The 21975-nt window shown below is 51.6% G+C and overlaps 1 protein-coding gene across 2 annotated transcripts in view; it reads right to left on the bottom strand.

The window, feature by feature from the left end:
• The window catches only part of ITGA11 (integrin subunit alpha 11), a 129293-nt gene that overhangs the window by 95318 nt on the left and 12000 nt on the right, over positions 1-21975 (bottom strand). For both annotated transcript variants that reach the window (XR_007152818.1, XM_047861771.1), the window contains exon 2: positions 80-191. Coding sequence is in view for 1 of the 2 variants with exons in the window: in XM_047861771.1 (XP_047717727.1) it covers positions 80-191 (112 nt within the window). In the remaining variant the exon portion in view is untranslated. The remainder of the gene's footprint in view (positions 1-79; positions 192-21975) is intronic.

The raw sequence follows: 21975 nt of genomic DNA, 5'->3' as shown, positions 1-21975 counted from the left end.
CAAGTGTGAGATCATGACCTGAGCAAAAATCAAGAGTTGGACGCTTAACAACTGAGCCACCCAGGCGCCCCTCACTCACCACTTATTGCCACTGATGTCATGCTGCTGCACTGTGTAACCGAAGAAGGCGGCCCTGGAGCCAGCGATGATTCGAGGCTTCCTGGTGTCCATGTTGAAGGTGTCCGTGAACCCTGGGGTGGGGAGAAGAGGATAGTCAGGCAGGAAGAGGTCTGGGCCCCAGTTGGTTGATGGTCCCCACTGGCAGGTGTTGGGTGTGGGAGGAGTACGGTCCCCTGTCCTTGGGGAGCCGCCATATGAGGTGGTTAATGTAGTCCCTGCTTTGGGGAGCCCACAGTCTGATAGGAGAGGTAGGAGAGGCGCACCCCCTGCCCTGCAAGAGCCATAATCTGATAGGGGAGGCATAAAACCTACTCTCAAGTACACCAGGTCTGACTGGGAAGACCTGGTCCCTCCTTCTGAGAATGCCAGTCTCATGGTAGGGGTGGGGAGAAGATAGCTCCTTTCCTCCTCCACTATCCCTACCTCCAACTCCACTCCTTCTAGCTTCTGCTGGTTTCCTCTTCCATTTCGTTCTCTCTTTTCTCTCCTTTCTCCTCCTGTACCTCCTGCTCCTCCCTCTCTTCCTCCCTCTCATCTCTGCCTGCTAAAGAGTCAAGGAACTGCCTTGCCACCTGTCCCCCGCCAAGCCTTGGTTCCTAGTGGCCATGACTCCAGCTCTACTGGCTCACCACCACCTTCTGAACTGATTTGCAAAGCTCTGCCTGACTTCAGTTGGGGGTCACTGCTCGGCTGGGGCAGTTGACGCAAAGCAGAGAAACAGTCTCGTAACGCTTTCACCCTGGCCTCTAAGGTTTTCCTTGTTTCGTTAGGTCACGTGTCAATGAACCGATTCCACCTGCCAGACAGCCTTGGTGTTGAGCCTTTGGCATTCTTGTGCCAAATCACAAGAAACAACAACTCACATCTGCATGGCAGCTTGGTTCCTGAGTCTCTTCACATCTGCCACCATTTTCCCTCACAGGACGTTGGGAGAATGAACAAGCATCATCCACATTTGGCAAAGGGGGATCCAGTGCCAAAGTGGTTACGAGGCTTGTCCAAGGGTGCACAGGGGGTCAGTGGTAGCAGCAAGAACGAGGACCTGAGATGCCTGCTCTTTGACTCCTTCCCTCCACGAGGCATTTTCAGGGCATGTCTGGCCTCCTTACCCATCATTAGTAGTAGGAACACCAAACTTGGGACCCATGGGACCTGAGGGGTGGGATCCTACCATCAGCCCAAATTTTCAGATTAGTGAAATACAATCAGTAGAATAGAATAGAATAGAATAGACAGAATATCACTGTCCCCCCCCTTTCACGTATGTGTAGGGCGTGAAATACACGTTTATGTATTTCAAAGAACTTTTACATATATGTTACCCATTTGACCTCTATGACAGCCCTGTGACATGGGTAGCAAAGGGTAGCCTGTGGGACAGGGCCTCTGAATGTGAGGCTGGTACCTTGAGTGTCCCACTGTCCTGCCCATGGACACTGAATCCCCGGGCTGAGTATTTGAGGGGGACGCCCAGGGGCACCTACTTGAACAAGACCTCTTGTAAAAGAACAGGTGGTTTCTTCCACACTTTCTTTTTTGCTCTGTGAATGGATGCAGTGGCCAAAAGTTTCATCATTAGAGTCACTGAATTAGAGTCCCAGAGGGAAAACTGGAACTCCTTGGAGTCGGGATATTAGATATATGTTATCTCCCTTGTCTATGTCAATTGGTTATTAGTGCTGCGTGGAGCACTGTGTTAAGAGAGATTCTGAGGTCAAGTCTGTGCTCGGTGGGCAAGACTAGTGTGATCAATGAGCGGGATGGATCCTGCCATGGAAACAGGAGAGGACAGTGGCAGCAAGCTGCTATGTAGCTGTCCTCATATTCCTAATCTGCCACAGGAATTTAGTGTCATGGCCCAGAGTGGGGCTGAGAGACGTACTTAACTCATTAGCGCCTTATTTACCAGGCCCAGACTCTGAACAGACTTATCAGCCTGGTTAGCAGCAGGCAGCCTCAGGAAAGGGGACCCTGGTCAGGTGAGCCCAGAGGGAGGAACCAAGGACCCTGGTTCTTGGCCAGTAAGGGCATGTCCTGGAAGAGAAAGGGACGATAGTGTCACCTATGCAGGGCTGGGAGGTGGGCAGCGAGGGGTTGAAGAAGCGGGGTTTGCAGACAAGGAACTCGCTCTCTCTGCAAATCCGTTCCAGGAGTGAACACACATACACACACGCACACACACATGCACACACATATACATGTGCACACGCAATACACGCGCGCACACATGCTTGTGTGCACACACACAGGCCTGTGTGCACACACACGCACATTTACAGGCACAGGCCACATCCCTGATGGTGTGCAACACTTTGTCTGGCTCCCTGGTGCCCCCTGGAGACACCCCATGGTGTCCCTGGTCCTCTTGCTGTATCTGACCTCAGCAGGAGGAGGTGACCCTGAAGAAGGGGAAGGCACATTCTGGCCGTCAGGACCCTCCCACCATTTCCAGGCCTACAGGAGGGTGAGGGCCAGGGAAGGTGAGGCCATAAATTGTGTCTTTGAGGTCCTCCCACTGCCAGTGCTTCTTGTGTGAACATGGCCAGGGGGTCCCTCCAAGATCTGTCAGATCCTGTTACTCCTCAGCCCCATACCCTCCACTGGGTTCCCACCCCACTCAGTCACAGCCAGACTCCTTACCTGCAAGGCCCTGTGTGACCATGCCCTCCCCGCCCCTGTGCTGTTCTTTCTTTTTATAAATTTTTTTTTAATGTTTACTTATTTTTTTTTTTTTTAATTTTTTTTTCAACATTTATTTATTTTTGGGACAGAGAGAGACAGAGCATGAACGGGGGAGGGGCAGAGAGAGAGGGAGACACAGAATCGGAAACAGGCTCCAGGCTCCGAGCCATCAGCCCAGAGCCTGACGCGGGGCTCGAACTCCCGGACCGCGAGATCGTGACCTGGCTGAAGTCGGACGCTTAACCGACTGCGCCACCCAGGCGCCCCTAATGTTTACTTATTTTTGAGACAGAGACAGAGCATGAACAGGGGAGGGGCAGAGAGAGAGGGAGACACAGAATCTGAAGCAGCTCCAGGCTCCGAGCTGTCAGCACAGAGCCTGATTGGGGGCTTGAACTCACGAATGGCGAGAACATGACCTGAGCGGAAGTCAGATGCCCAACCGACTGAACCACCCAGCCGCCCCTCATGCTGTTCTTTCTGCTCATTTCCTGTCCTCCCTCCTCCATCCATCTGCTCCAGCCACGCTTTCCCCACTGGTCGGTCCTAATGATGCCTCAGACCGCCCTCTGCTCAGCGCCTTTGCCCTGGCTGTTCCCTCTGCCTGGAACACTCCTCCCCGGTCAGCTGCACAGCTCACCCCTCAAGTCATCCAGGTGTCTGTCTCAGTGCCATCTTACCCACCACCGGGCCATCCCGTCACTTTCTGTCCCCCTTCTCCTCCATTCTTCCTGACAGCACTTATCACAAACATATTACATATTTATCTGTTTCTCATCATGCGGCTGATAGACCATAACATTCCTATGTTCTCTAAGTGGCATGAAACACTGCTGTACCCTCAGCTTCTCCTTAGCCCTTGGTGCCTGGTCATAGGTATCGACTGACTGGATGGCTGGGAACCAGGCGCCACGTTGGGCTGGGATGCCCTCTCCCCTCCATGAGGAAAAGGGGAAAGAAAAGGATATTTCCTGAGCACTGAGATGTTCCGGGCATGATTCTAGGCATCTAACCATCGATTTTACATTAATTAGTTAGATCTTACACCAGCCCTGTGAGATAGGTATTATCCTACCTCTAGGAGGTTAAATAATTTGCCCTAAATCACTCGGCTGGGAGGAGATCAGAGCAAGTCCATGATCAAATAGCTCAGGGCACTGGGGTGATGTGTTACCCCTGGGAGACCAGCCTTTTATAACAAGGACCCAATAGGGAGGAGGGAATATTTTTTTCAGAGAAGGGGGTCTTCCCTGCCCTCTGCCCTCAGGGGCCACCTCCTCTGCTTTGGAATTCTGCTGGGAGAAGGAAATGGAGAGAAGGTGGATCCCTGTTCTCCTTCCCTCACCTGGGGGTCTGTCTAGGACCAGTCTAGTCTCCCCTGCACCCCCACCCCCAACCTCCTGGGGATAGGATTAGTGAAGCCGGCCACAGGCTAGAGGACAAAAGCCCTCAGGGCCAGGGTATTAAGTTACAAAGTGGTGGTGTCCTCGCTGGCGTGGGCATTTGCTTCTGATCAAACCAAGCCAGAGAATGGGTTTCCTAAAAGTGATGTCAAGTCGGATGCTCTGACCTCAGCTCCCAACGAGATCTCTGGCCCGCTCCTCTGATGGCAGATGGCTTTCACGCGTGGGGAATGTACTCTTCTCAGAGATTTACGATCTCCAAATACCAATAAAACAAAACAAAGTTGTTTTTGACGGGAATCGACAGGCCAGTTGCAGAGACGCTGGGAGACTGGCTGCTTTTCTGCCCTTGCTATTGATGACAGAGGGTGGAAACCCACAATTCTTGGGCTGCTCTCCTGTGGACTGTGGCCAAAGTTACATCAGCTTTTTCAGAAGCTTATCTGTATTTTTAAAAAGCACCAGTCGGTCCCAAGAAGGGATGGAAATCACAGCCCTGAGCTCGAGTACCACTGCAGGCTAAGGTGAACACCATGGCCCCGTTACCAGGTGGGGCAGTCCCAGTCCCAAATGCTGAGGCACGCTGGCCAGCACACATCCAGAGCTCCTGTCGGCCAACAGCTCCACCGGGAGCCCTCACTCTAGCTCAAGGTCGGCCGCTGGGCTTCCATGCTGCACTGGTCCATTTTCATGGCTCACCCCCCACTGCCCAGCCCGGTCCCAAATCCTCCACACGTCTGCAGACTCACTTGTGCTAGTTTTCCTCTGGCTTCCTGCGTGCAGTTACCAAGGGCCCCTTTCTGCTCCCTAAGATGCCCCTTCCTCCCGCCCTGGGGCCTTTGCACTTGCTGCCTCTCTGATGAACTTCTCATCCTCATCAAATCTCAGCACAAATGTCACATCCCCTCACATCCCCAGAAGCCTCCCTGACCCCCGATTATACCAGGTCTCGCCTGATGATCTCATCACCTCTTGTACTCACCAGTACAAGTGACGTCTTTATTATCACAGTTAGTAGTTGGAACTGGTGTGATCATTTGGTGGATGGCTGCTCCACGAACGCCAGATAGGGTCTGTTTACTCACTGCTGGTTTCAGCACCCAGCCTGGGGCTAGCCCCGAACAGCACTGAGGGGTGAGCAAAACAGGAAGAGAGTGGGGAGCCTGCCAGATAGGGAGAGCTGCGTGGAGAGTAAGTGCAAGGCTGTGACCAGTCTGCCATGATGCTTAGAGAAGGCAGGGACCATGGTGGGCTAGGGCAGCCAGGAAGCTTCTGGGGCTGTGATCTCAGCCTGGAAGGTTGATGCATACAAATTGGTGAGGTGGCCCAAAGGCGGTAGGCAGGAATTTCTGGTGTGAAGGGAAGGAGAAGAGAAGAGCCTGCCTGGCACAGGTGTCAGAACTGTCTAGCTCCTCCTGCCCTCTTGCCAGACTCCTTGAGGGTGAGTCCAGGCAAGGAGACAGCATGGCTTTTGAGATGAGGGAGGGCTGGTTAGAAGCCTGGCTCCAGCATTCATTCGCTAATGGGTGACCCGGGGTCAGTTCCTTCTTCTTTCTGGCTGTTAGTTTACTCATCTATAAAATGGGACTAATAATGCCCACCTCGAAGGCTGGGTGACGAGACTGAATGCAGTACCCCAACTGTGGCAGTGCCTGTTAGGTGGAAAGCACTCAATACATCTTGGTTGAATTAAATTGAGTCAAGATTCCCTGTTCTCTGGGCTGCCTCGGTGCCTCTGCCCACGCTGTTCATCTGCCCTAGGAGGCCTTTCCTTCTTCCTTCTTCCTTCCTCTCTTCCTTCCTTCCTCTCTTCCTTTATTCCTTTCTTTCTTTCTTCTCTTTCTTCCTTCCTTCCTTCCTTTCTCTCTCTCCTTTTCTTTCTTCCTTCCTTCCCTCCCTCCTTTCTTTTTCTTTTTTCTCTTTCTCTTTCTTTCTCTCTTTCTTTCTCTTTCTTCCTTCCTTCCTTCCTTCCTTTCTCTCTCTCCTTTTCTTTTCTTCCTTCCTTCCCTCCCTCCTTTCTTTCTTTCTTTCTTTCATTCTTTCATTCTTTCATTCTTTCATTCTTTCTTTTCTTTCTTTCTCAAACATCAAGGCCCAGCTCTGATGACTCCTCTGCTACATTGTGGCCCTTCCTCTTGGATTATAGTAGTTTCCACATCTACCTCGCCCTCTTCCCCGTGTATACACTATTCAGGGCAATGTCCAGGAGCGGCTTTTTATCTTTACCCTGTGCCCGGAGGAGGCAGGGAGACTTGCCTGCTGGATTTCTCACCTTCTGAGAATCTGCTCTCAGAACCTGTATCTGTGGGCTTCTTCCTGCCTTAGTTTACCTCCTAGCTTTCTGACTTAGGTACTAATGGTCCCCTGCCACTTAGATTATAATAATAACAAGCATAGCATTCACTACGTACCAAACACTGTTCCAGATTTATTTAATCATCACAATAACCCTTTTTTTAATTTTTAATTTTTCTAAGTTTATTTATTTTGAGAGAGACAAACAGCATAAGCAGGGGAGAGGCATAAAGAGAGGGAGACACAGAATCTGAAGCAGGCTCCAGGCTCTGAGTTGTCAGCACAGAGCCCAATGCAGGGCTTGAACTCATGAACCGCGAGATTGTGACCTCAGCCAATGTCCAATGCTTAACCAACTGAGCCACCCAGGCACCCCACACAATAACCTTTTGAAGTGAGCATATTATCATTCTCATTTTACAGGTGAAGAAACTGAGACACAGCCAGGAACAGCAGGGATGCACCCCAAGGCCTCATCAGTCCTGCCCCATGCCTCCTGCCTCCATCCAGCCTTCTCTCTCTGTCAGCCCCACCCCCTTCCATCACCTGAATTCCTCACCCAGGTTTGACCTCCTCCCTCTCCCTGCTTCTTAAAAACTCACGAGTCCCGGGTCCCACACCCTTAGATCCTGCTCGCTAGAGAACCGACTGGTGAATCCCTGACCACAGGGACCAGGTGGGCCAGAAGGAAGCAGCCAGAGTCCTTGAAGGTCTGCACATAACTCTGCTCAGCAGCCCTCTGTCTGCAGGGACCCAGGCCTCAGGTCACTCCCTGGGCCCCACGCTGCGTTACAGATGCACTTGTGTAAGCAAACGCCTTCATTTTCCTTGGACGATGTATGCTGGGATGGGGGCGAGGGAGGCAGAAATGCTACCCAGACTCTCTCCTATCATCTCCCTCTTCCCAGTTCTCCTTGGGCCCCAAGAATCTTCCCATCTAAAAGCAAATCGCAGATAGAGAGGGTGGGAGGGAAAGACCCTGAAACTAGCTTAAGCAAAAAGAAATGGTAAAGTAGACCTCTTGCCACTGTGGAGGACAGAATGACACATTCCAAAGTGAGACAGAAATGAGATGTCAGTGCCTGGCTGTTTTGCACCATCTGCGTTGCTGTCCCTTTGGCACACAGTAGGTGCTCAGTAAAATATGCTGAACTACAGCAGAAAATTTAGCTCTGAGACAAACCACAGGGGACTCTTAAATGCAGGGAACAAACTGAGGGTTGCTGGAGGGGAGGTGGGGGGGATGGGCTAAATGGGTGACGGGCATTGAGGAGGGCCCTTGTTGGGATGAGCACTGAGTGTCGTATGTAAGCGATGAATCATGGGAACCTGTCCCTGAAACCAAGAGCACACTGTATACACGGTGTGTTAGCCAGCTTGACAATAAATTATATTAAAAAAATAATAATAATAAAAAAAGCAGGGGACTTGCTGGGATGAGTGTTATATGTAAGTGTCACGTGTAAGTGGGGAATCATTGGGTTCTGTTCCTGAAACCAATATGACACTGTATGTTAACTTGGATATAAATAAATAAATCAATAAATAAATAAATATCAAAGAAAGAAAGAAAGAAAGCTTAGCTCTGCCTAACAACAACAAATAACAAACACTGTCAAGCATTCCCACTTGACTTTGGGCTGGGCCATGGGAGGCAGAAATTAAAGTGAGTCAGTTCCCAGCCAAGGTCTTAGGCTACTCGGTTCATTCCTGCTTGTTCATTTGCACCTCTGCCATCCCTGTGAGAAGTATCTCACTCAGGCTAGCCCAGTGATTCCAGGAAAAGGGTGCAGGGCATTTGGTGCGAAGCTGGCCTAGCCAAACCCAGCTGAGATCAGCGATCCCCGGGATGCAGGAGCAAGCCCAGGGAGACCAGCAGAGCCACTCGGTCGGGCTTAGTTTAGGTCAGCTGATGCCAGACACAGGAGCTACATAATTATTGGGTGTCACTCAGATTTGGGGAGGGGCTATTTGTTACACGGCATTATTATAGCAATTGATCACCGACCTGGTCTAGCTCTTAAAGGATGGACAGTCAGGGAGGATTAGGAACAGTTTCACAGGGTGATTAGACAAAGACACAAGGAGAGGGAGGCTGGGGATCGGTGGGGACTCGTGGTTTCTGGGGTAGGAACCTGATCGCTGCCTTCTCAAGGGCTCATGAGGAAGCCCCAGGGTGACGCAGGGCGAGACCTGTGCCTCGCCTGTCAGGGAACAGGGTGGCCCAGCCAGCAGGTCATGACCTGAGCCACGCATCAAGCCTTAGAGCTGTGCCGTCGTGCCTCGTCAGGACACAGAATGGCAGACATGGGCAGCAGACCTACAGACAGACCCTGAGCATCAATTCTGGGTTCCACATAGGATCTGTGCGGCCACAAAGCCTCCACAGCACAAGGGCCCTCCTGTACCTCATTTTCTACTGCATTTCCTAATTGCCCGGGCTTATAACTACTACCCTCTCCCTCCCAGACAATTGAACACTTGGGTCAAAGGAGTAGCAACTTTGTTATCGGGGAAAGGTAACTTCTTTGGGTTTTATTTTTATGAAGGACCTTAGAGATCAAGTAGTCTATCAGTCTCCAAACTTTATTTTTCTGGAGTGAATCCCAACTTTTTTTTTTTTTTTTTAACACAATCTACACAGGAAATGCAGACACAAGACGTTGAGGTTAGGTTAGGGGCAGGGGATAAGGAGTACCTCCTCACCCCCAGTGAGAGTCCTAAGACAAATCTTTTGAACCCTAGGGTGTCGTGGAACATAGTTTGAGAAGCACTGGCTCAGGTTTAAGACGCTTATTGTCACAAGAGAGCGAACTAAGGCTAGGAGAGGGGTGGGGATTCATGCAAGGTCACCAACTTTTCTTCACACCCATCTTTATTCACTACCAGTTCTTTTTCCTTCCTTCCTTCTTTCTTTCTTTCTTTCTTTCTTTCTTTCTTTCTTTCTTTCTTTCTTTTCTTTCCTTCCTTCCTTCTTTCTCTCTTTTTCTTCCTTCCTTCCTTTCCTTCTATTTTTAAAGATTTTGTTTTTAAGTCACCTCTACACCTGAGATGGTGCTCGAACTCACCACCCTGACATCAAGAGTCCCACGCTCTACTGACTGAGCCCACCAGGTGCTGCGCCGCTGGTCCTTCTGCATGACATTTCTCTTGAGTCCTCTGATTCAGTAAAAATCTACTTGGGTCTGTGACGCTTCGGGTCCCATGCTGGGTAGCGGGGACACCAAGGCAATAAGCTAAGACTTGTGGTGGTCAGAGTCTGCAACCACGTGGGCGGGCCAACAGACATGCAAGCAAGTCAGCAGAGCCCGAAGCAAAGCTGAGAGGAAGTTGAACCAGGGCGGTGTGATGTGGGTTCTAATCTCAGCACCGTCACTAACTTGGCTGTGTGTCCATGGAGAGTCACCACGCCTCTCTGGGCCTCAGTTTCCCCATTTGTAAAGTGACAGTGCTCTGCGCTCTGCCATCTAAGGCCCAGTCCCCTCACACATCAGTGAGGTTCGCCGGGGCAAACGCACAGCCGGCTTCCAGCTGTCAGCACGCGAGCATCTGTCTTGAGTCTTTGCAAACAATTTGGACTTGGAGGCCAGGCAGTGTGGAGGAATGCAAACTCATCTTAATGTTGGCCGGGGCCAAACACATTTAGAAAGGGAACTCTCCAGGCAAAAATGATCATCGTTTGCATTCCCGAGCCAAAGGGAAGGACTAAGGAAACTGTCATTTAGTGCTCGGCAGTAGGCAGGCCTTGTTCCCTCCCCTTGCCTGAACCCCGGAGACCAGGCCCCGGGGCCTTGCTTCCCTGGCTGTGGCTGCCGGGCACGCCCAGCTGTCAGACGGGTGGCCTTGGTGGGGGTCCAAGCAATGTGGTCACCTCTCCAAGAAATCCCAGTCCTGTCCCGTTGCTGGACTGTGCTGCTAAAACCTCAGCGAGGAGATCTGGAGCAAGCGGGCAGGGGACCCCACGGCTGCCTTCACAGCTCTCTTCAAAATCGTGGCTGCCAGGCTTTGTGCCCTAACCCCTTGAGTACACGGCTACGTGGCCTTGGAAGGACGGAGGCTTCTCTGTCCCTAGGATCTTCTCGCAATGGGAGCAATGACCCCTTCAGTGGGGAGAAATGGCTGGAGGACCATTGCCAAGGTCAAAGGCTAGAGGATGGACTCCCAAGAACCAGAACTCAGAAAAGGGAACGTGGGACTGTAATGCCCACCTCCTGAGAGCTGGGATTGCATGGGTGTCAGGAGACCTGCATCCTCCCCTGGCTTCTGCCACCGACTGGCTGAACCTTGAACAAGGTACTTTTCTCTGGGCCTCAGTTTCCCCTTATAGATAATGAGGAAGCTGGACCAGGTGGTCTAAAAACCTTTACAGTTGGGACATTCTGAGTCTGTGTGACCCTTCACCTCTGGATTCATTTCCAAATCTACCTCCCTTAGGAGGGGAGAGCAGGCAGATGAGCACTGGACACCCCAAGAGGGCATGCAGCTGGCCACTGCCCCTGTAAGTCCCTGCCAGACTGGCTTCCAGGACTGAGGCCATCCCCCCTTCCCCTCCAGCACTTGGATCCAACACAAATGCCGCTCAGCATCAAGCCACTTCTGAAAGTGAACTGAACACCCTCCTGCCTGCCCTCTATGACTTAGCGCTCAGCTGTACCGGCCCGTTCCTAGCACTGGGGGCCGTGATCAGGTGGGCACGGGTCTGGGGATTCCAAGCCACTTCTTACCACCAGGTCTCTGGTGCTTTAGAGCAAACCTGCCCAAACTTGGTCTCTCTCTCTCTTTTCTTTATATGTTTATTTATTTACTTTGAGAGAGAAAAAGAGTGAGTTGGGGAGGGGCAGAGAGAGACAGAGAGAGAGAGAAGCAGGTTCTGCACTGTCAGCACCGAGTCCGAGGCAGGGCTCGATCCCATGAATTGTGAGATCGTGACCTGAGCCAAAATCAAGAGATGGACGCTTAACCGACTGGGCCACCAGGTGCCCCAAACTCAGGTCTTTACTCTTGTGAAAGACCACCCTGTTCTCCACCTTATTATCTCCTCAGTGTCTTGCTTCTTTGCCAAATGACTGCCCTTCTGGATGGACTTCATGTCTCTCTGCTAACTGGTCCTTATCCCCCTGCCTTTTTCTTGGAAAGAAGTGCTATGGAGTCCATCCGGCTTCATATTCGTCCAACATTATTATCACCAACCAACAGCCGTCCTTCCTTGTTCTACCTTCTGTTGAAGAAGCTAGAGGGAACCCTGGCTCTGGATGGAGTCTCCAATCCTTGGCTCCCCTGGTCTGGTGCAGGTCAGGACAGGCCTGCTGAGGGAGGCTGGTGCACACATGTGCACGAGTAGCTAAGGGATTAGCAAGAGAGGACGGGCTAGGGAGTGGTAATGGCAGGCAGGAGTGACTTCTCCTGATGGAGTCCAGGAAGAGGAGAGGATCCCATCCATCCGAAGGACCATCCCTATCCTCAGACTGGTAGAGAAGGGGAGGGCAAGGCCATAGTGGGGAGGCTTCCATGGAAAGGCTTCATCCCTGCCCACGGAACAAGCACACCCCTCGTTTCTTGGAGGAATCTCTCAGGGAAATGATCTCATCAGGGAACCGGCGCGTCCCCAGCCCACATTCACTGCTGCTTCCGGCAGTGAGCCACTCTGGGCGAGCCAGTGGCTGTCTCCTGGGTGGTTGTGGCCACAAGTCCACCTTCCCCAAGAGGAGGAGCCCCAGATCCATAAGTTCTTTTATGTCCTCCTGGATGTTCCATGTGTGAAAAAGTGCACATCAGAATCAGACAGCTTCCTCGTGCGTACAGTGAGGGGCCTAGACATTGTCACTGGCTGAGTGCTGGGTTCCACTTGAGCCCCGCATCTTAGAAAGCCTTCGTATGTGTACAGAGGTCTTAACTGGACACAGGCTTTCATATTCACAATCCCATCAGGCCCAGGCAGCTTCTAACACACCGGCTGTCTACACAGAAGGAACACTGCTGCGCTTGCCTACCTGCCTTTGCTCTCTGTCTCCTCCACCTGTGTGTCTTCTCTTCCCATCTGCCCTCTCTTCTGCACCCACCCATGAGCAGGGCCCAGTGTGTGCCCCACTCGCCCTGTCATTTTGCTCCTGTGGTCCCCACCTCGTCCAATGTCCCTTCCCAGCTGTCCCGCCTCCTGACCCTCCCTTCCACACCTGGGGTGGAGAGGCCAGGGGACAGGGAACGGGCCATGTCCTGCACCTGCATGTCCTTGGTGCCCACTGTTTCAGACAGCAGGCACTCAACAAACATGAAGTAGACACATGCACACAAAAGGCTGGGCTTGGGCCTGTCTCACCAATGGGGAAACGGAGGCTCAGGAAGTTGCCTGCTGTGACCAAGGTCTTCTAGCTGGTGGGGCATGTTTAGTTAGAGCAGGGATCCAAAGGCAGTGCTCTTGGTCCAGTCCTTCCCTGAATCTCCCAATGGGATTCAACTGTCATTCTAGGAACACCTATCAAGTGCCAGGAACAGGCCAGGTGCCTTAGCATTTCATTGAATCCTAACACGTGATTAGGGATTTGATCCCCACTAGACAGGCGAAGAAATGGAGGCTCTGAGACTGACTTGCCCATGGCCTAGGTGCTCATGCTGAGGCCTCATCCTACCTGCTTCCCAGGTGACACACCCTTTACCCCTCTAGAGTGCCCCTCCGGGTCAGCTGTGTCTGCGAGAGAGCAGGCAGGGCAGCTGAGAGCTCTCCACGGTGGGGTTGGATAAGACCCTCTACTCGTGTCCAAAGAGGGTGCCCTCCCCCTTCCCGGACCAGAGATAGCTCTGTCTTTGAAGCTTTCACTTGCATTGGAGCATTGCAGACCCTAGGCCAACCCGATACTTGGTGCCAAAAAGAGAGGCCACCATAACCAAGGCGAGGGGGCTTCTGTCCCTCTTCGGCCCTGGGCCCTGCTCAGTATCCAGAACACAACAGCCTCTCAACAAAGTTGACTGAACAAACTCATGAATGAACGAGCATGGATGAGCTTATCAAGTTAACTCGATAATCATCTAACAAGGACCTATGCTGACGGGGCTCAAGGCAGTCTCACCTCTGCCCACTGCCCTCAGTCAGTTCACCCTCCGCTCTCCCCAGCCGGGCTCCCCCCTGCCCCCATGCTACACGCGGGGTGCGAAAGGCCAGGGAGCCCTCTTGCACCAGCCTGCCTACCTCTCTCCCCTGCTTCAGCCTCCTTGTCTCATCCAAAAGCTCAGTTGTTCTCTGTCCTGTTCCCGCAGTGTCCTAAAGCTTGCTGACCTATGACTTATCACAAAGAAATCTCTACATCAGAAGCAATCAGACACGGGCCAGGCAGCCATATCGGCCCCGCTGTGGGGGAGGCTACAGGGGAGATCAAACACTTGCTGGGGCGGGTGAGCTGCGGGCTGAAATAGAGACACTTGCATAAGCATCCAGAGAGGAGAGATGGAAAGAAGGAGCCAGTGCTGGCGAGAGCAAGGGCTATCCTTTTTATTTATTTTTTTGAGAAATCGGGAGTTTGCCAATGTGCTGGTTAGGCAGATGTCAGGCTCATGGAAAACAGGCCTAAAAACTGAAAAGAGCAAACAGCAAACTGAAATTTGCTGTAATTAACATTGTTTCTTTGCTCCCAGCCTTGGACAGCCATCTCATGCCTTCAGGGAACACAGGGATCACCTCCTTCAGGAATAAGATTCACGTTTTTATGAGAGCCAGTGTATTTTCCTGCCTGACATCATTTTTTCCTTTTTCTAGCTAGGGAAAGTAATCAAAATGGACCTCTTTCCTTAAGTTTTCAAAGGCTGCCGTGAAGGATATAAAAACACACCAGTGCCAATATTGTGAATCTCTGTGTCGCAAGTTCATTTAAAGTACAACAAAGTTTGGAGCAACTAACCTTCTCCCTGACCTCAAGCTGCCTAGAACACTGGAGGCAGAGATGTGACCCCAAATATGCACCTGTAGGACCTGGATGAGCATGCGGGACTTGGGCTGAGGCTTTTCTCCACTCACCCCAAACGGGCCTAGGCTCCTGCGAGCCCCAGATCACACCCAGCCCAGCCCAGCCCTGCCCTCTGAGCCCCATGGTCAATGCCCAGATGCCCACAGACATTTTCACTTGAATGTCTCATGGCATCTCACTTCATGCGACCAAAAAGATGCCTTAGGTTTTCCCTTCCCAGTAGGCTTTCTCCCAGAACTCCCCATTTCAGGACCTGGAGTCACCTGCCATCCGATGGCTTGAGTCACAAGCTTGGACATCAGTCCTCAGGATTTTCCTTCACTCCCCATCGGCGAATCCTGCCAGCTCCACCCCCTCAATTCCTCTCGAATGTGTCCCTTCTTCTCTATTTCCTCTGACACCACCCAGGTCAAGTCATTTTCATCCTTTTATACCTGGACCTCTGCAAGACGCTTCTTCTTTTTTTTTTTTTTTTTAAGATTAAAACAATTTTTAATTTTTATTTATTTTTGAAGGAGAGAGAGACAGAGCATGAATGGTGGAGGAGCAGAGAGCGAGGGAGACACAGAATCTGAAACAGTATCCAGGCTCTGAGCTGTCAGCACAGAGCCCAACGTGGGGCTTGCAATCACAAGCCATGAAATCATGACCTGAGCTGAAGTCGGATGCTTAACTGAACTAGCCACGCAGGCACCCTTTTGCAAGAGGCCTCTCACTGGTCCCTTAATCCTACTTTTGCTCAACTCCAAACTATGCTCTTCATAGCAGCCAGATCCTGTGATCCTGGTACCTTCCTGCTGAAAACTTCTGGGGTCCTCCCATCGCATTTAGGGTAGATTCTAGACCCTTCCCCAGGGCTCACCAGACCTTGCAGGATCTCTCTGTTCCTGTGTCACAATCTTTACCACTTTCTACTTTCAGCCATTCTGACTCCCTCCCTGATCTTCAAACCCACAGAGTTCTTCCCACCTCAGGGCCTTTGGACTAGCTGTTCCTTTTGTCTAGAACATTATTCTCCAAGATCTTTGCTCAGCCGGCTCCTTCTTATCCTCCAGTTTTAATGTCCTGGCCTCAGAGGACTCTTCCCTGAGCACGCTCCGGAGAACCATTATCCTCCCTCAAAGCATCTTCCTTATGTCTTTGACAAAGATAATTACAGTTGGTTATAAGAGCTATTTGCTCACTTGGACACTGTCTCCTCTCCCCCCTGGAGTTTAAGTTCCACAAGGAAGGGGACCAGGCCAGAATGTGTACAATCTTCCCTTTCAGTGATGTCATGGTGGTGGCTTGCTTTTAATTGACCACAGTGGGAGGATTTACACCACGGTATTTGGCAAATGCTACAAATAGGGACTCTACCCATCTCATCCCAAGAGCCAGAACGGGTTGTTAAACATTTACCAGCCCTCCACTGGAAGGGACTGCATCTGTCTGTCTCCCTACCTTATCCTCAGCATCTGGAACAATGCCTCGCACACAATAAGTACTCAATATGCATTTGTTAAAAGAGATTGGAGAAAAAAAAAAAAAAAAGAATGACAAGCACCAGGCCCCCAAGAGTCTCATACACTAACCTGCCGACAAAGAGTAGAAGGGGAAAGTTACACTCGGAGCCTCAGAGGGGGAGAGAACTTCAGAGTCCTGAATTTGGCTTCAGAAGCCCTGGTTCTAATCCCAGCATAGCTTTTTAACATGTTTTACAACTTGGATGGGTTTCTTGCTCTGCCTGACTCAGTTTTCTTATCGGTGAAAGGCACACGCTGGACTGGATGCTCTGAGCCCCTGTGTAGGATTTCATGAAGCCCATCGACGTGCACTGTTCCCATCTTACCCCCTCGAGCCCCCCAGTCACTGCACTACACTGCACAACGGCAAAGAGTGCTGTTTACACCGTAGTCGTTTGACTTATGCAGTGCACAGTCTTTACAGCTGTACGTGGCAGCCCTGCCCACCCTGATCCCGGCCACGGTCCCTTTCAAAGGAAGCTGAATTGGACAGTGAGTTCCTCCCTTTCCTGACATACTAACCAGCTCAAAGAGCTCAGACAGTTTGGTTTTGGTTTTCGAGTTCCTAAGATTATTTCCCGCTTGTCATGGGCGTGTGGAGCAAGAGCCCTGTGCATCCAGGCTAAGCCCCAGCCCAGGGAGTGTTTGGGTAAAGTAAGAGCAAGACAAGGCTTAGGATATGCAATTTGTGGCACAGCTTTCCCTCGGAGGACAGGAAGCAGCGCAGTGAGGACCCAGAGAATTGCTGTGCCTGTCTGCCCCTGGTCTTTGAATACAAACTAAAAAAAGGAATTGTGGGGGGCCCTTCCCTTCCAAGCCTGCAGGGCCCGCCCTACAGTGGATACACCCGCAACCCATCTGAAAAGTTCTCTGGCTGCTTAGAGCTTAACATAGACCCAATAGAACCCAAGCGAAGCTGGACGCTATTGGCTGGGCTTGATGGGGGTGGAGGACATTAGGGAGTGGAAGTGTGTTGGTTCCCTGAAGGTTATGCAGAAGCCCTTTGGGTTTTCATATATGTCACTTCCTCATGGTTTCAAAACTATCACAAATGTCTACTGTCACGTTTAGGTCTTTAGAAGAGTCAAGGGCTCATGGCTCCACCTGCCTTTGCTGGAAAACAAAGGCCTGCCTTGTGAGGTGGTGAGCTCTCTGTCACTGGAGGGATGCAAGCCGAGGATAGCCACTCATCTGGGATATTTGGGCTTCACGTTTCCTATCAGGCAGATGTTTGGCACTAAGGCCTTTTAAGAGGCCCCTGAGGCTTAGAACTGCTCACGGACCTGTGGATGAGGAAGGGCCAACCATCCTCTAGATGAAGTTGTTCTAAAGTAGAGTCTCTGTTGTCAACTTTCTCATGGTACGTGTGGCCTTTATAGTCAAAGTTGGCTTCTAATTCCGGACCTATTCATAGATGCATGGGAGCATAGCCCTCAAAGAGCTTTTAGGATCATGGAGGCCAAACACTTACTTTAGAAGTGACTGAATGGAAGTCTTAAGAGGATACATGGGTCACTCAAGTTCAGTATTGAAGCCCGAACTTGACCCAGAGGTCATCATCTGCAGCCCAGGCTTTTTCATTACCGTAGACTCAGAGGAGTAGTGAGAGATGTAATCCAACCCCAGGCTTTGGTTTCCACATCTAGAGCACTCAGGGTCGGTTCAGGTTGGTCCATTTGGGCCAAGTCATGGCTGGTTTCAAGCAGCCACTCCTAAAAAATCAATAAGGAGTGGCGTAGGTCTAATAGTCTACCAGCCGTGAACTCCTCTGTGTGAATTAGGTTGCAGTTGGTTTACTGCCCAGCAGGCTGAGCAGAGCCAGGGTTGGAAGAAGAGGGGGTGCTGGCTGGTGTGAACTGCCTGGGGCAGTGTTGAAACCTTAAGCAAGGTGTATGTTGGCACTGGGAAGGATGGTGTGGTGCTCCGTGGAGGAGGGAAGAGTAAGAGAGAAGCAAACGGACAGTGCCTAGTGCCCACTGTCCAAAGGGCCAGGCAGCCTTGTGGAGAGTAGAAGTGCTGCTGATAAGACAGAGAAGCCCACAGAAATATCACCATCACTTCAGCAATGGTCCAAGAGGGTTTCCTGGAAGAAGAGGTCTTTCTGGGGCTGCTAGAGCCTGGGGAAGCAGCAAGTTCCTCTCCATTTTCACCTACATCCATTAAGGACACTTATTATGGAAAGGATTGGGGGTTTCTTCTCCTTTCATGGGAAGCCAAAGGTTTATTTGGGCTGTCTTCCCTGTGGTTCCTTGCTCCCCCACCACGTCCCTCCCCTGCCCCCACCAACTCCAGACCAGCCCCATGCTCAGCAAAGCTTTGATCCGGGCTCCGGTTCCCCATAAAACTCTCTTCACCTGCCTGAGCAGGGCACCCTGGGCAGACCCCTCTTCCTTGGCCCACCCCCATCAGCAGTGGGGGCCAGTCCAGTGGGGCCACTGCCAAGTCAAGCAGCCCTGCAGGAACCCTGGGCTGGGCTGAGCACAAGAGAAAACGGCCACTCCTGTGTCTGGACACCTGCCAGCTTTTCTAGACTCCTCCTCGAGACTTCCACAGGGTGCTGGCCCTTGAAGAGGCCTTGACCAAACCTCCAAGGAGAGAGAGCCAGGGCAAATCACATCCCAGATGAATGGAGTCTGGGTCAGTCTCATACCTGACCCACTTCAGTTCTGGATGAGTAGGGATGGGGGTATCTGTCCTTCCTGAGAGCTGCATAGTATAATCCAGGGTCCCCCATGGCATTGTGGGTGAAAAAAGTTTAGGTGGGTCAGGAGGGAACATTAAAACTTGACTACTCATGTGTTTATTTAATGGGTATTAAAAAATTACAAGCAAATAAAAACTTAAGTTTCATAGCAATTATGGCTTAGGATTAGGGTAAATTTAAAAAATTAAATTGATTTAAAGTCAATTTAAGGAAAATTATTAAGTGAAAATAGTGTATTACACAGCTATGGCCAAAGTCCCGTGAGCAGTACATAAAAAGCAAGGACGGGGCGCCTGGGTGGCTCAGTCGGTTGAGCGTCCGACTTTAGCTCAGGTCAAACCCGCGGTTTGTGGGTTCAAGCCCCACATCTGGCTCTGTGCTGACAGCTCAGAGCCTGGAGCATGCTTCAGATTCTGGGTCTCCCTCTCTCTCTGTTCCTCCTCTGCTTGCACTCTGTCTCTGTCCCTCTCTCAAAAATACATAAACGATTCAATTTTTTTTTTTAAAAAAAGCAGGGAAGAAGTGGGTTTTCAGGTGATCAAACCTGGATTTGGACTCTGGTTCTCTTGTTCGGTGGCAGTTGTGTGACCTTGGGCAAGTCCCAAAGTCTCTAGGGACTGCAGTCAGTGGAGTCAGACTGCCTGGGTTCAAATCCCAGGTTGACTTTATCATCTGGGTGATCTTGGGTAAGTTCCTTCACATCTACATGCCTCAGTTTCTCATCTCTAAAATGGGGGACTAGCACCCCTCTTACAGGATTATTGAGAAGACAAGCAATTAGAACAAAGCCCGATTCCTGGAAGCCCTCTATGAATGTTATCAAGCATTACTATTGCTAAATATAATAAATTAACATTTATTCGGCTCCCTGTCCCTACCGGACATTTTGCAGTGATCAGCATCATCTCTAATTTTTCCTACTAATCCCACATGGTGGGCATCATCATTTCCATTATATATCCTAGAGAGAGGAAGTGACTTGTCCAAAATCACACACTTAGCAAGTGTCAGCGCCGGTATTCAAAGCCCAAGTCACAGCAACGTGCCGCTCATATGAACCTCGCTGGGCTCAGACTCAGCCTCTCCACCTGTGTGACGGGTTTCACGTCATCTCCCAAGTCCCCAGGGCCGGTTCTGGTCCAGTGGCACCCAGGGATTGGACCGTAACCTGGGATCTACCGTTTGGTCCCTGCCATCTTCTCCGGGCACCGCCAGCTCCTTCCTCCGAACTAAATGACATGGTCACATCCTGCGGTACATGGGTGATGTCTGAATCACCACCCTTTTGTGGGAAACCGAGCATTTTAAACTTGTGCTCTCCCTGCCTTGTTTCCTGGGAAGTCTCATTATATACATCAGTTGGCACTGTGTAAAAACAAGGCCTTTCTCACATCTCCTCACGTTCTGAGTCATAGTCATAATACCGAATAGCACGGGGCCAGCTGGGCCGGCCTGGGCTGTCTGCTGTGAACTGATGTGCCCCTTTCAAGGCCCTCCTCCCCTCAAGAGCCCCTCTTCCACCTCAGCAGCCCTCCTTGTCCTGCCCACCTGCAACTGCCTGTTGCCTCTCCTTGTCTGGAAAGAAAGCCTTTAATCTAAAAACAAATGGCCTTGGGAGTGTCAGGGCTGAGCACATGCCCACCCAGGGGCCTGGCCTGTTGAGAAAGGTGACTGGAACCAGGGCGATACTAACCTCAGTGGGGATTAGTTAATGGGATTTCAGGAGGTTGCAGGCTTGAGTGAGTTTTCATTGATCGATTCATTCATTCCACAACTATTTACTGCTTGTCTCCCCCGGCCAGGCACTGCTCTGGACCCTGGGAGACAGAAGTAAACACAACATACACGAATCCTTGCTCTCCTGATCACATTCTGTTGGAGGAGACAACAGACAAGGTGAAAAAATAAACAAGCAATGATGCTAAATAATGAGAGATACCTCAGAGAGACTGAAGCAGGGGAGGGTGTTTATGTCTGTGCATGTACGCAGGGGGAGGTTGACATTTTCGTCGGGGGAGCCATTAAATGCCTCCCTGAGAGGGTGATGTTGGAGGAAAGGCCTGAAGTAAGTGAGAGAAACTCTTTGGTGAGGAGCCCCCCAGGCAGAAGGAACCACAAGTTCGAAGCCCGAGATGCTCGTTGTGGGGAAGAACCTTCCAGAGACTGTGAGGGTGGAGCAGAAGGAGCAAGTGGGGGAGGAGTCAGGATGAGGTCAGAAAGGCAGGGGAAGCTAGATCAAACGGGGCCTCTTACTCAGATGAGGGACATGACATGATCTGACCTACATTCCAGCAGCATCCCTCTGGCTACTAGGGGGGTTGAGCCTCAAGGGGCCAGAGCAGAGGCAGGGGGACCAGTTAGGTGGCTCTTACCGCCAGCCACGGGAGCCTTTCTGGGTCCCCCCAAAGTGGCCCCCAGACAACTGCCTGCCTCCTGGCCCTGGTCCTCCAGGCTGAGTGAGTGGAGATGGGAAGGCCGAAGGCACGGGGGCTTTCAGGGCACCGATGATGTGGGCCTAGTGGGCAGGCTGGGGTGTGGTGGGGAGAGCTAGTTTTAAGATGAGCAGAACGCAGGCAGAGCCACACGGAAGAGAGAGAAAAGAGCAGGGACCATCTTGGCGACACTTCGGACACATTCGGGACAATCGGCAGGGCCTCTCACTGAGGCTGCCAGTGTCTCTGCCCCTGGCTGGCCTCACCGTCAGCAGCAAGCACATTCCACAGCTGATGTTTGGCTTGTGGTCTGGCCTGGCCCTCTCCTTGGCTTCTTCTGCTCTGAAAGGCTTTTAAAATCAAAATCTGGGTTCTCTTTAAGTTTGGGGCATGAATCACTGCTTCTGGGCCTGGGCAGGGGCTGGAGGCCGGGAGGCCCCATCCGCGGGTGCTTCCTCTCACTTAGGCCTGCGTGCGTTGTGTCACTAAGCACATTTGTGTGACAGGCTCCCAGTCAAAGCACTCGGAGTCGGACTCGCCTCCAAGCTCCCGCGCCAACGTTTCCAATTGCCTGAGGGCCCCCTCCACCAGCCCCGAGAGCCCCGCAAAGTCAGCATGTCTAGAACGGACTCGACTTCCCCTCCTCCAACCTCCTCCTCCGCACAAGCCAGTGGTGCTGCCGCTTGGCCTCCCTGACACCTTTCTTCCCCAGATGACCAGGCCCCGCTCCATTCTGTCCCTCCAGCCTCGTTCTTCTCCTTTCATCTTGCCACCTCTCCACCAGGCTCTGGTGGCCCCTGGGTCACTCCACGTCTGTCTTACCTCATTCCACCTGGTCTCAGTTGTCCTGTCGCATTCACCCTCCTCCGTCCCCCAGAA

The sequence above is a fragment of the Prionailurus viverrinus genome, chromosome B3 (assembly GCF_022837055.1).
Source record: "Prionailurus viverrinus isolate Anna chromosome B3, UM_Priviv_1.0, whole genome shotgun sequence".
Taxonomy (NCBI): Eukaryota; Metazoa; Chordata; class Mammalia; order Carnivora; family Felidae; genus Prionailurus; species Prionailurus viverrinus.
This window is presented reverse-complemented; position numbering and strand designations above follow the sequence as displayed.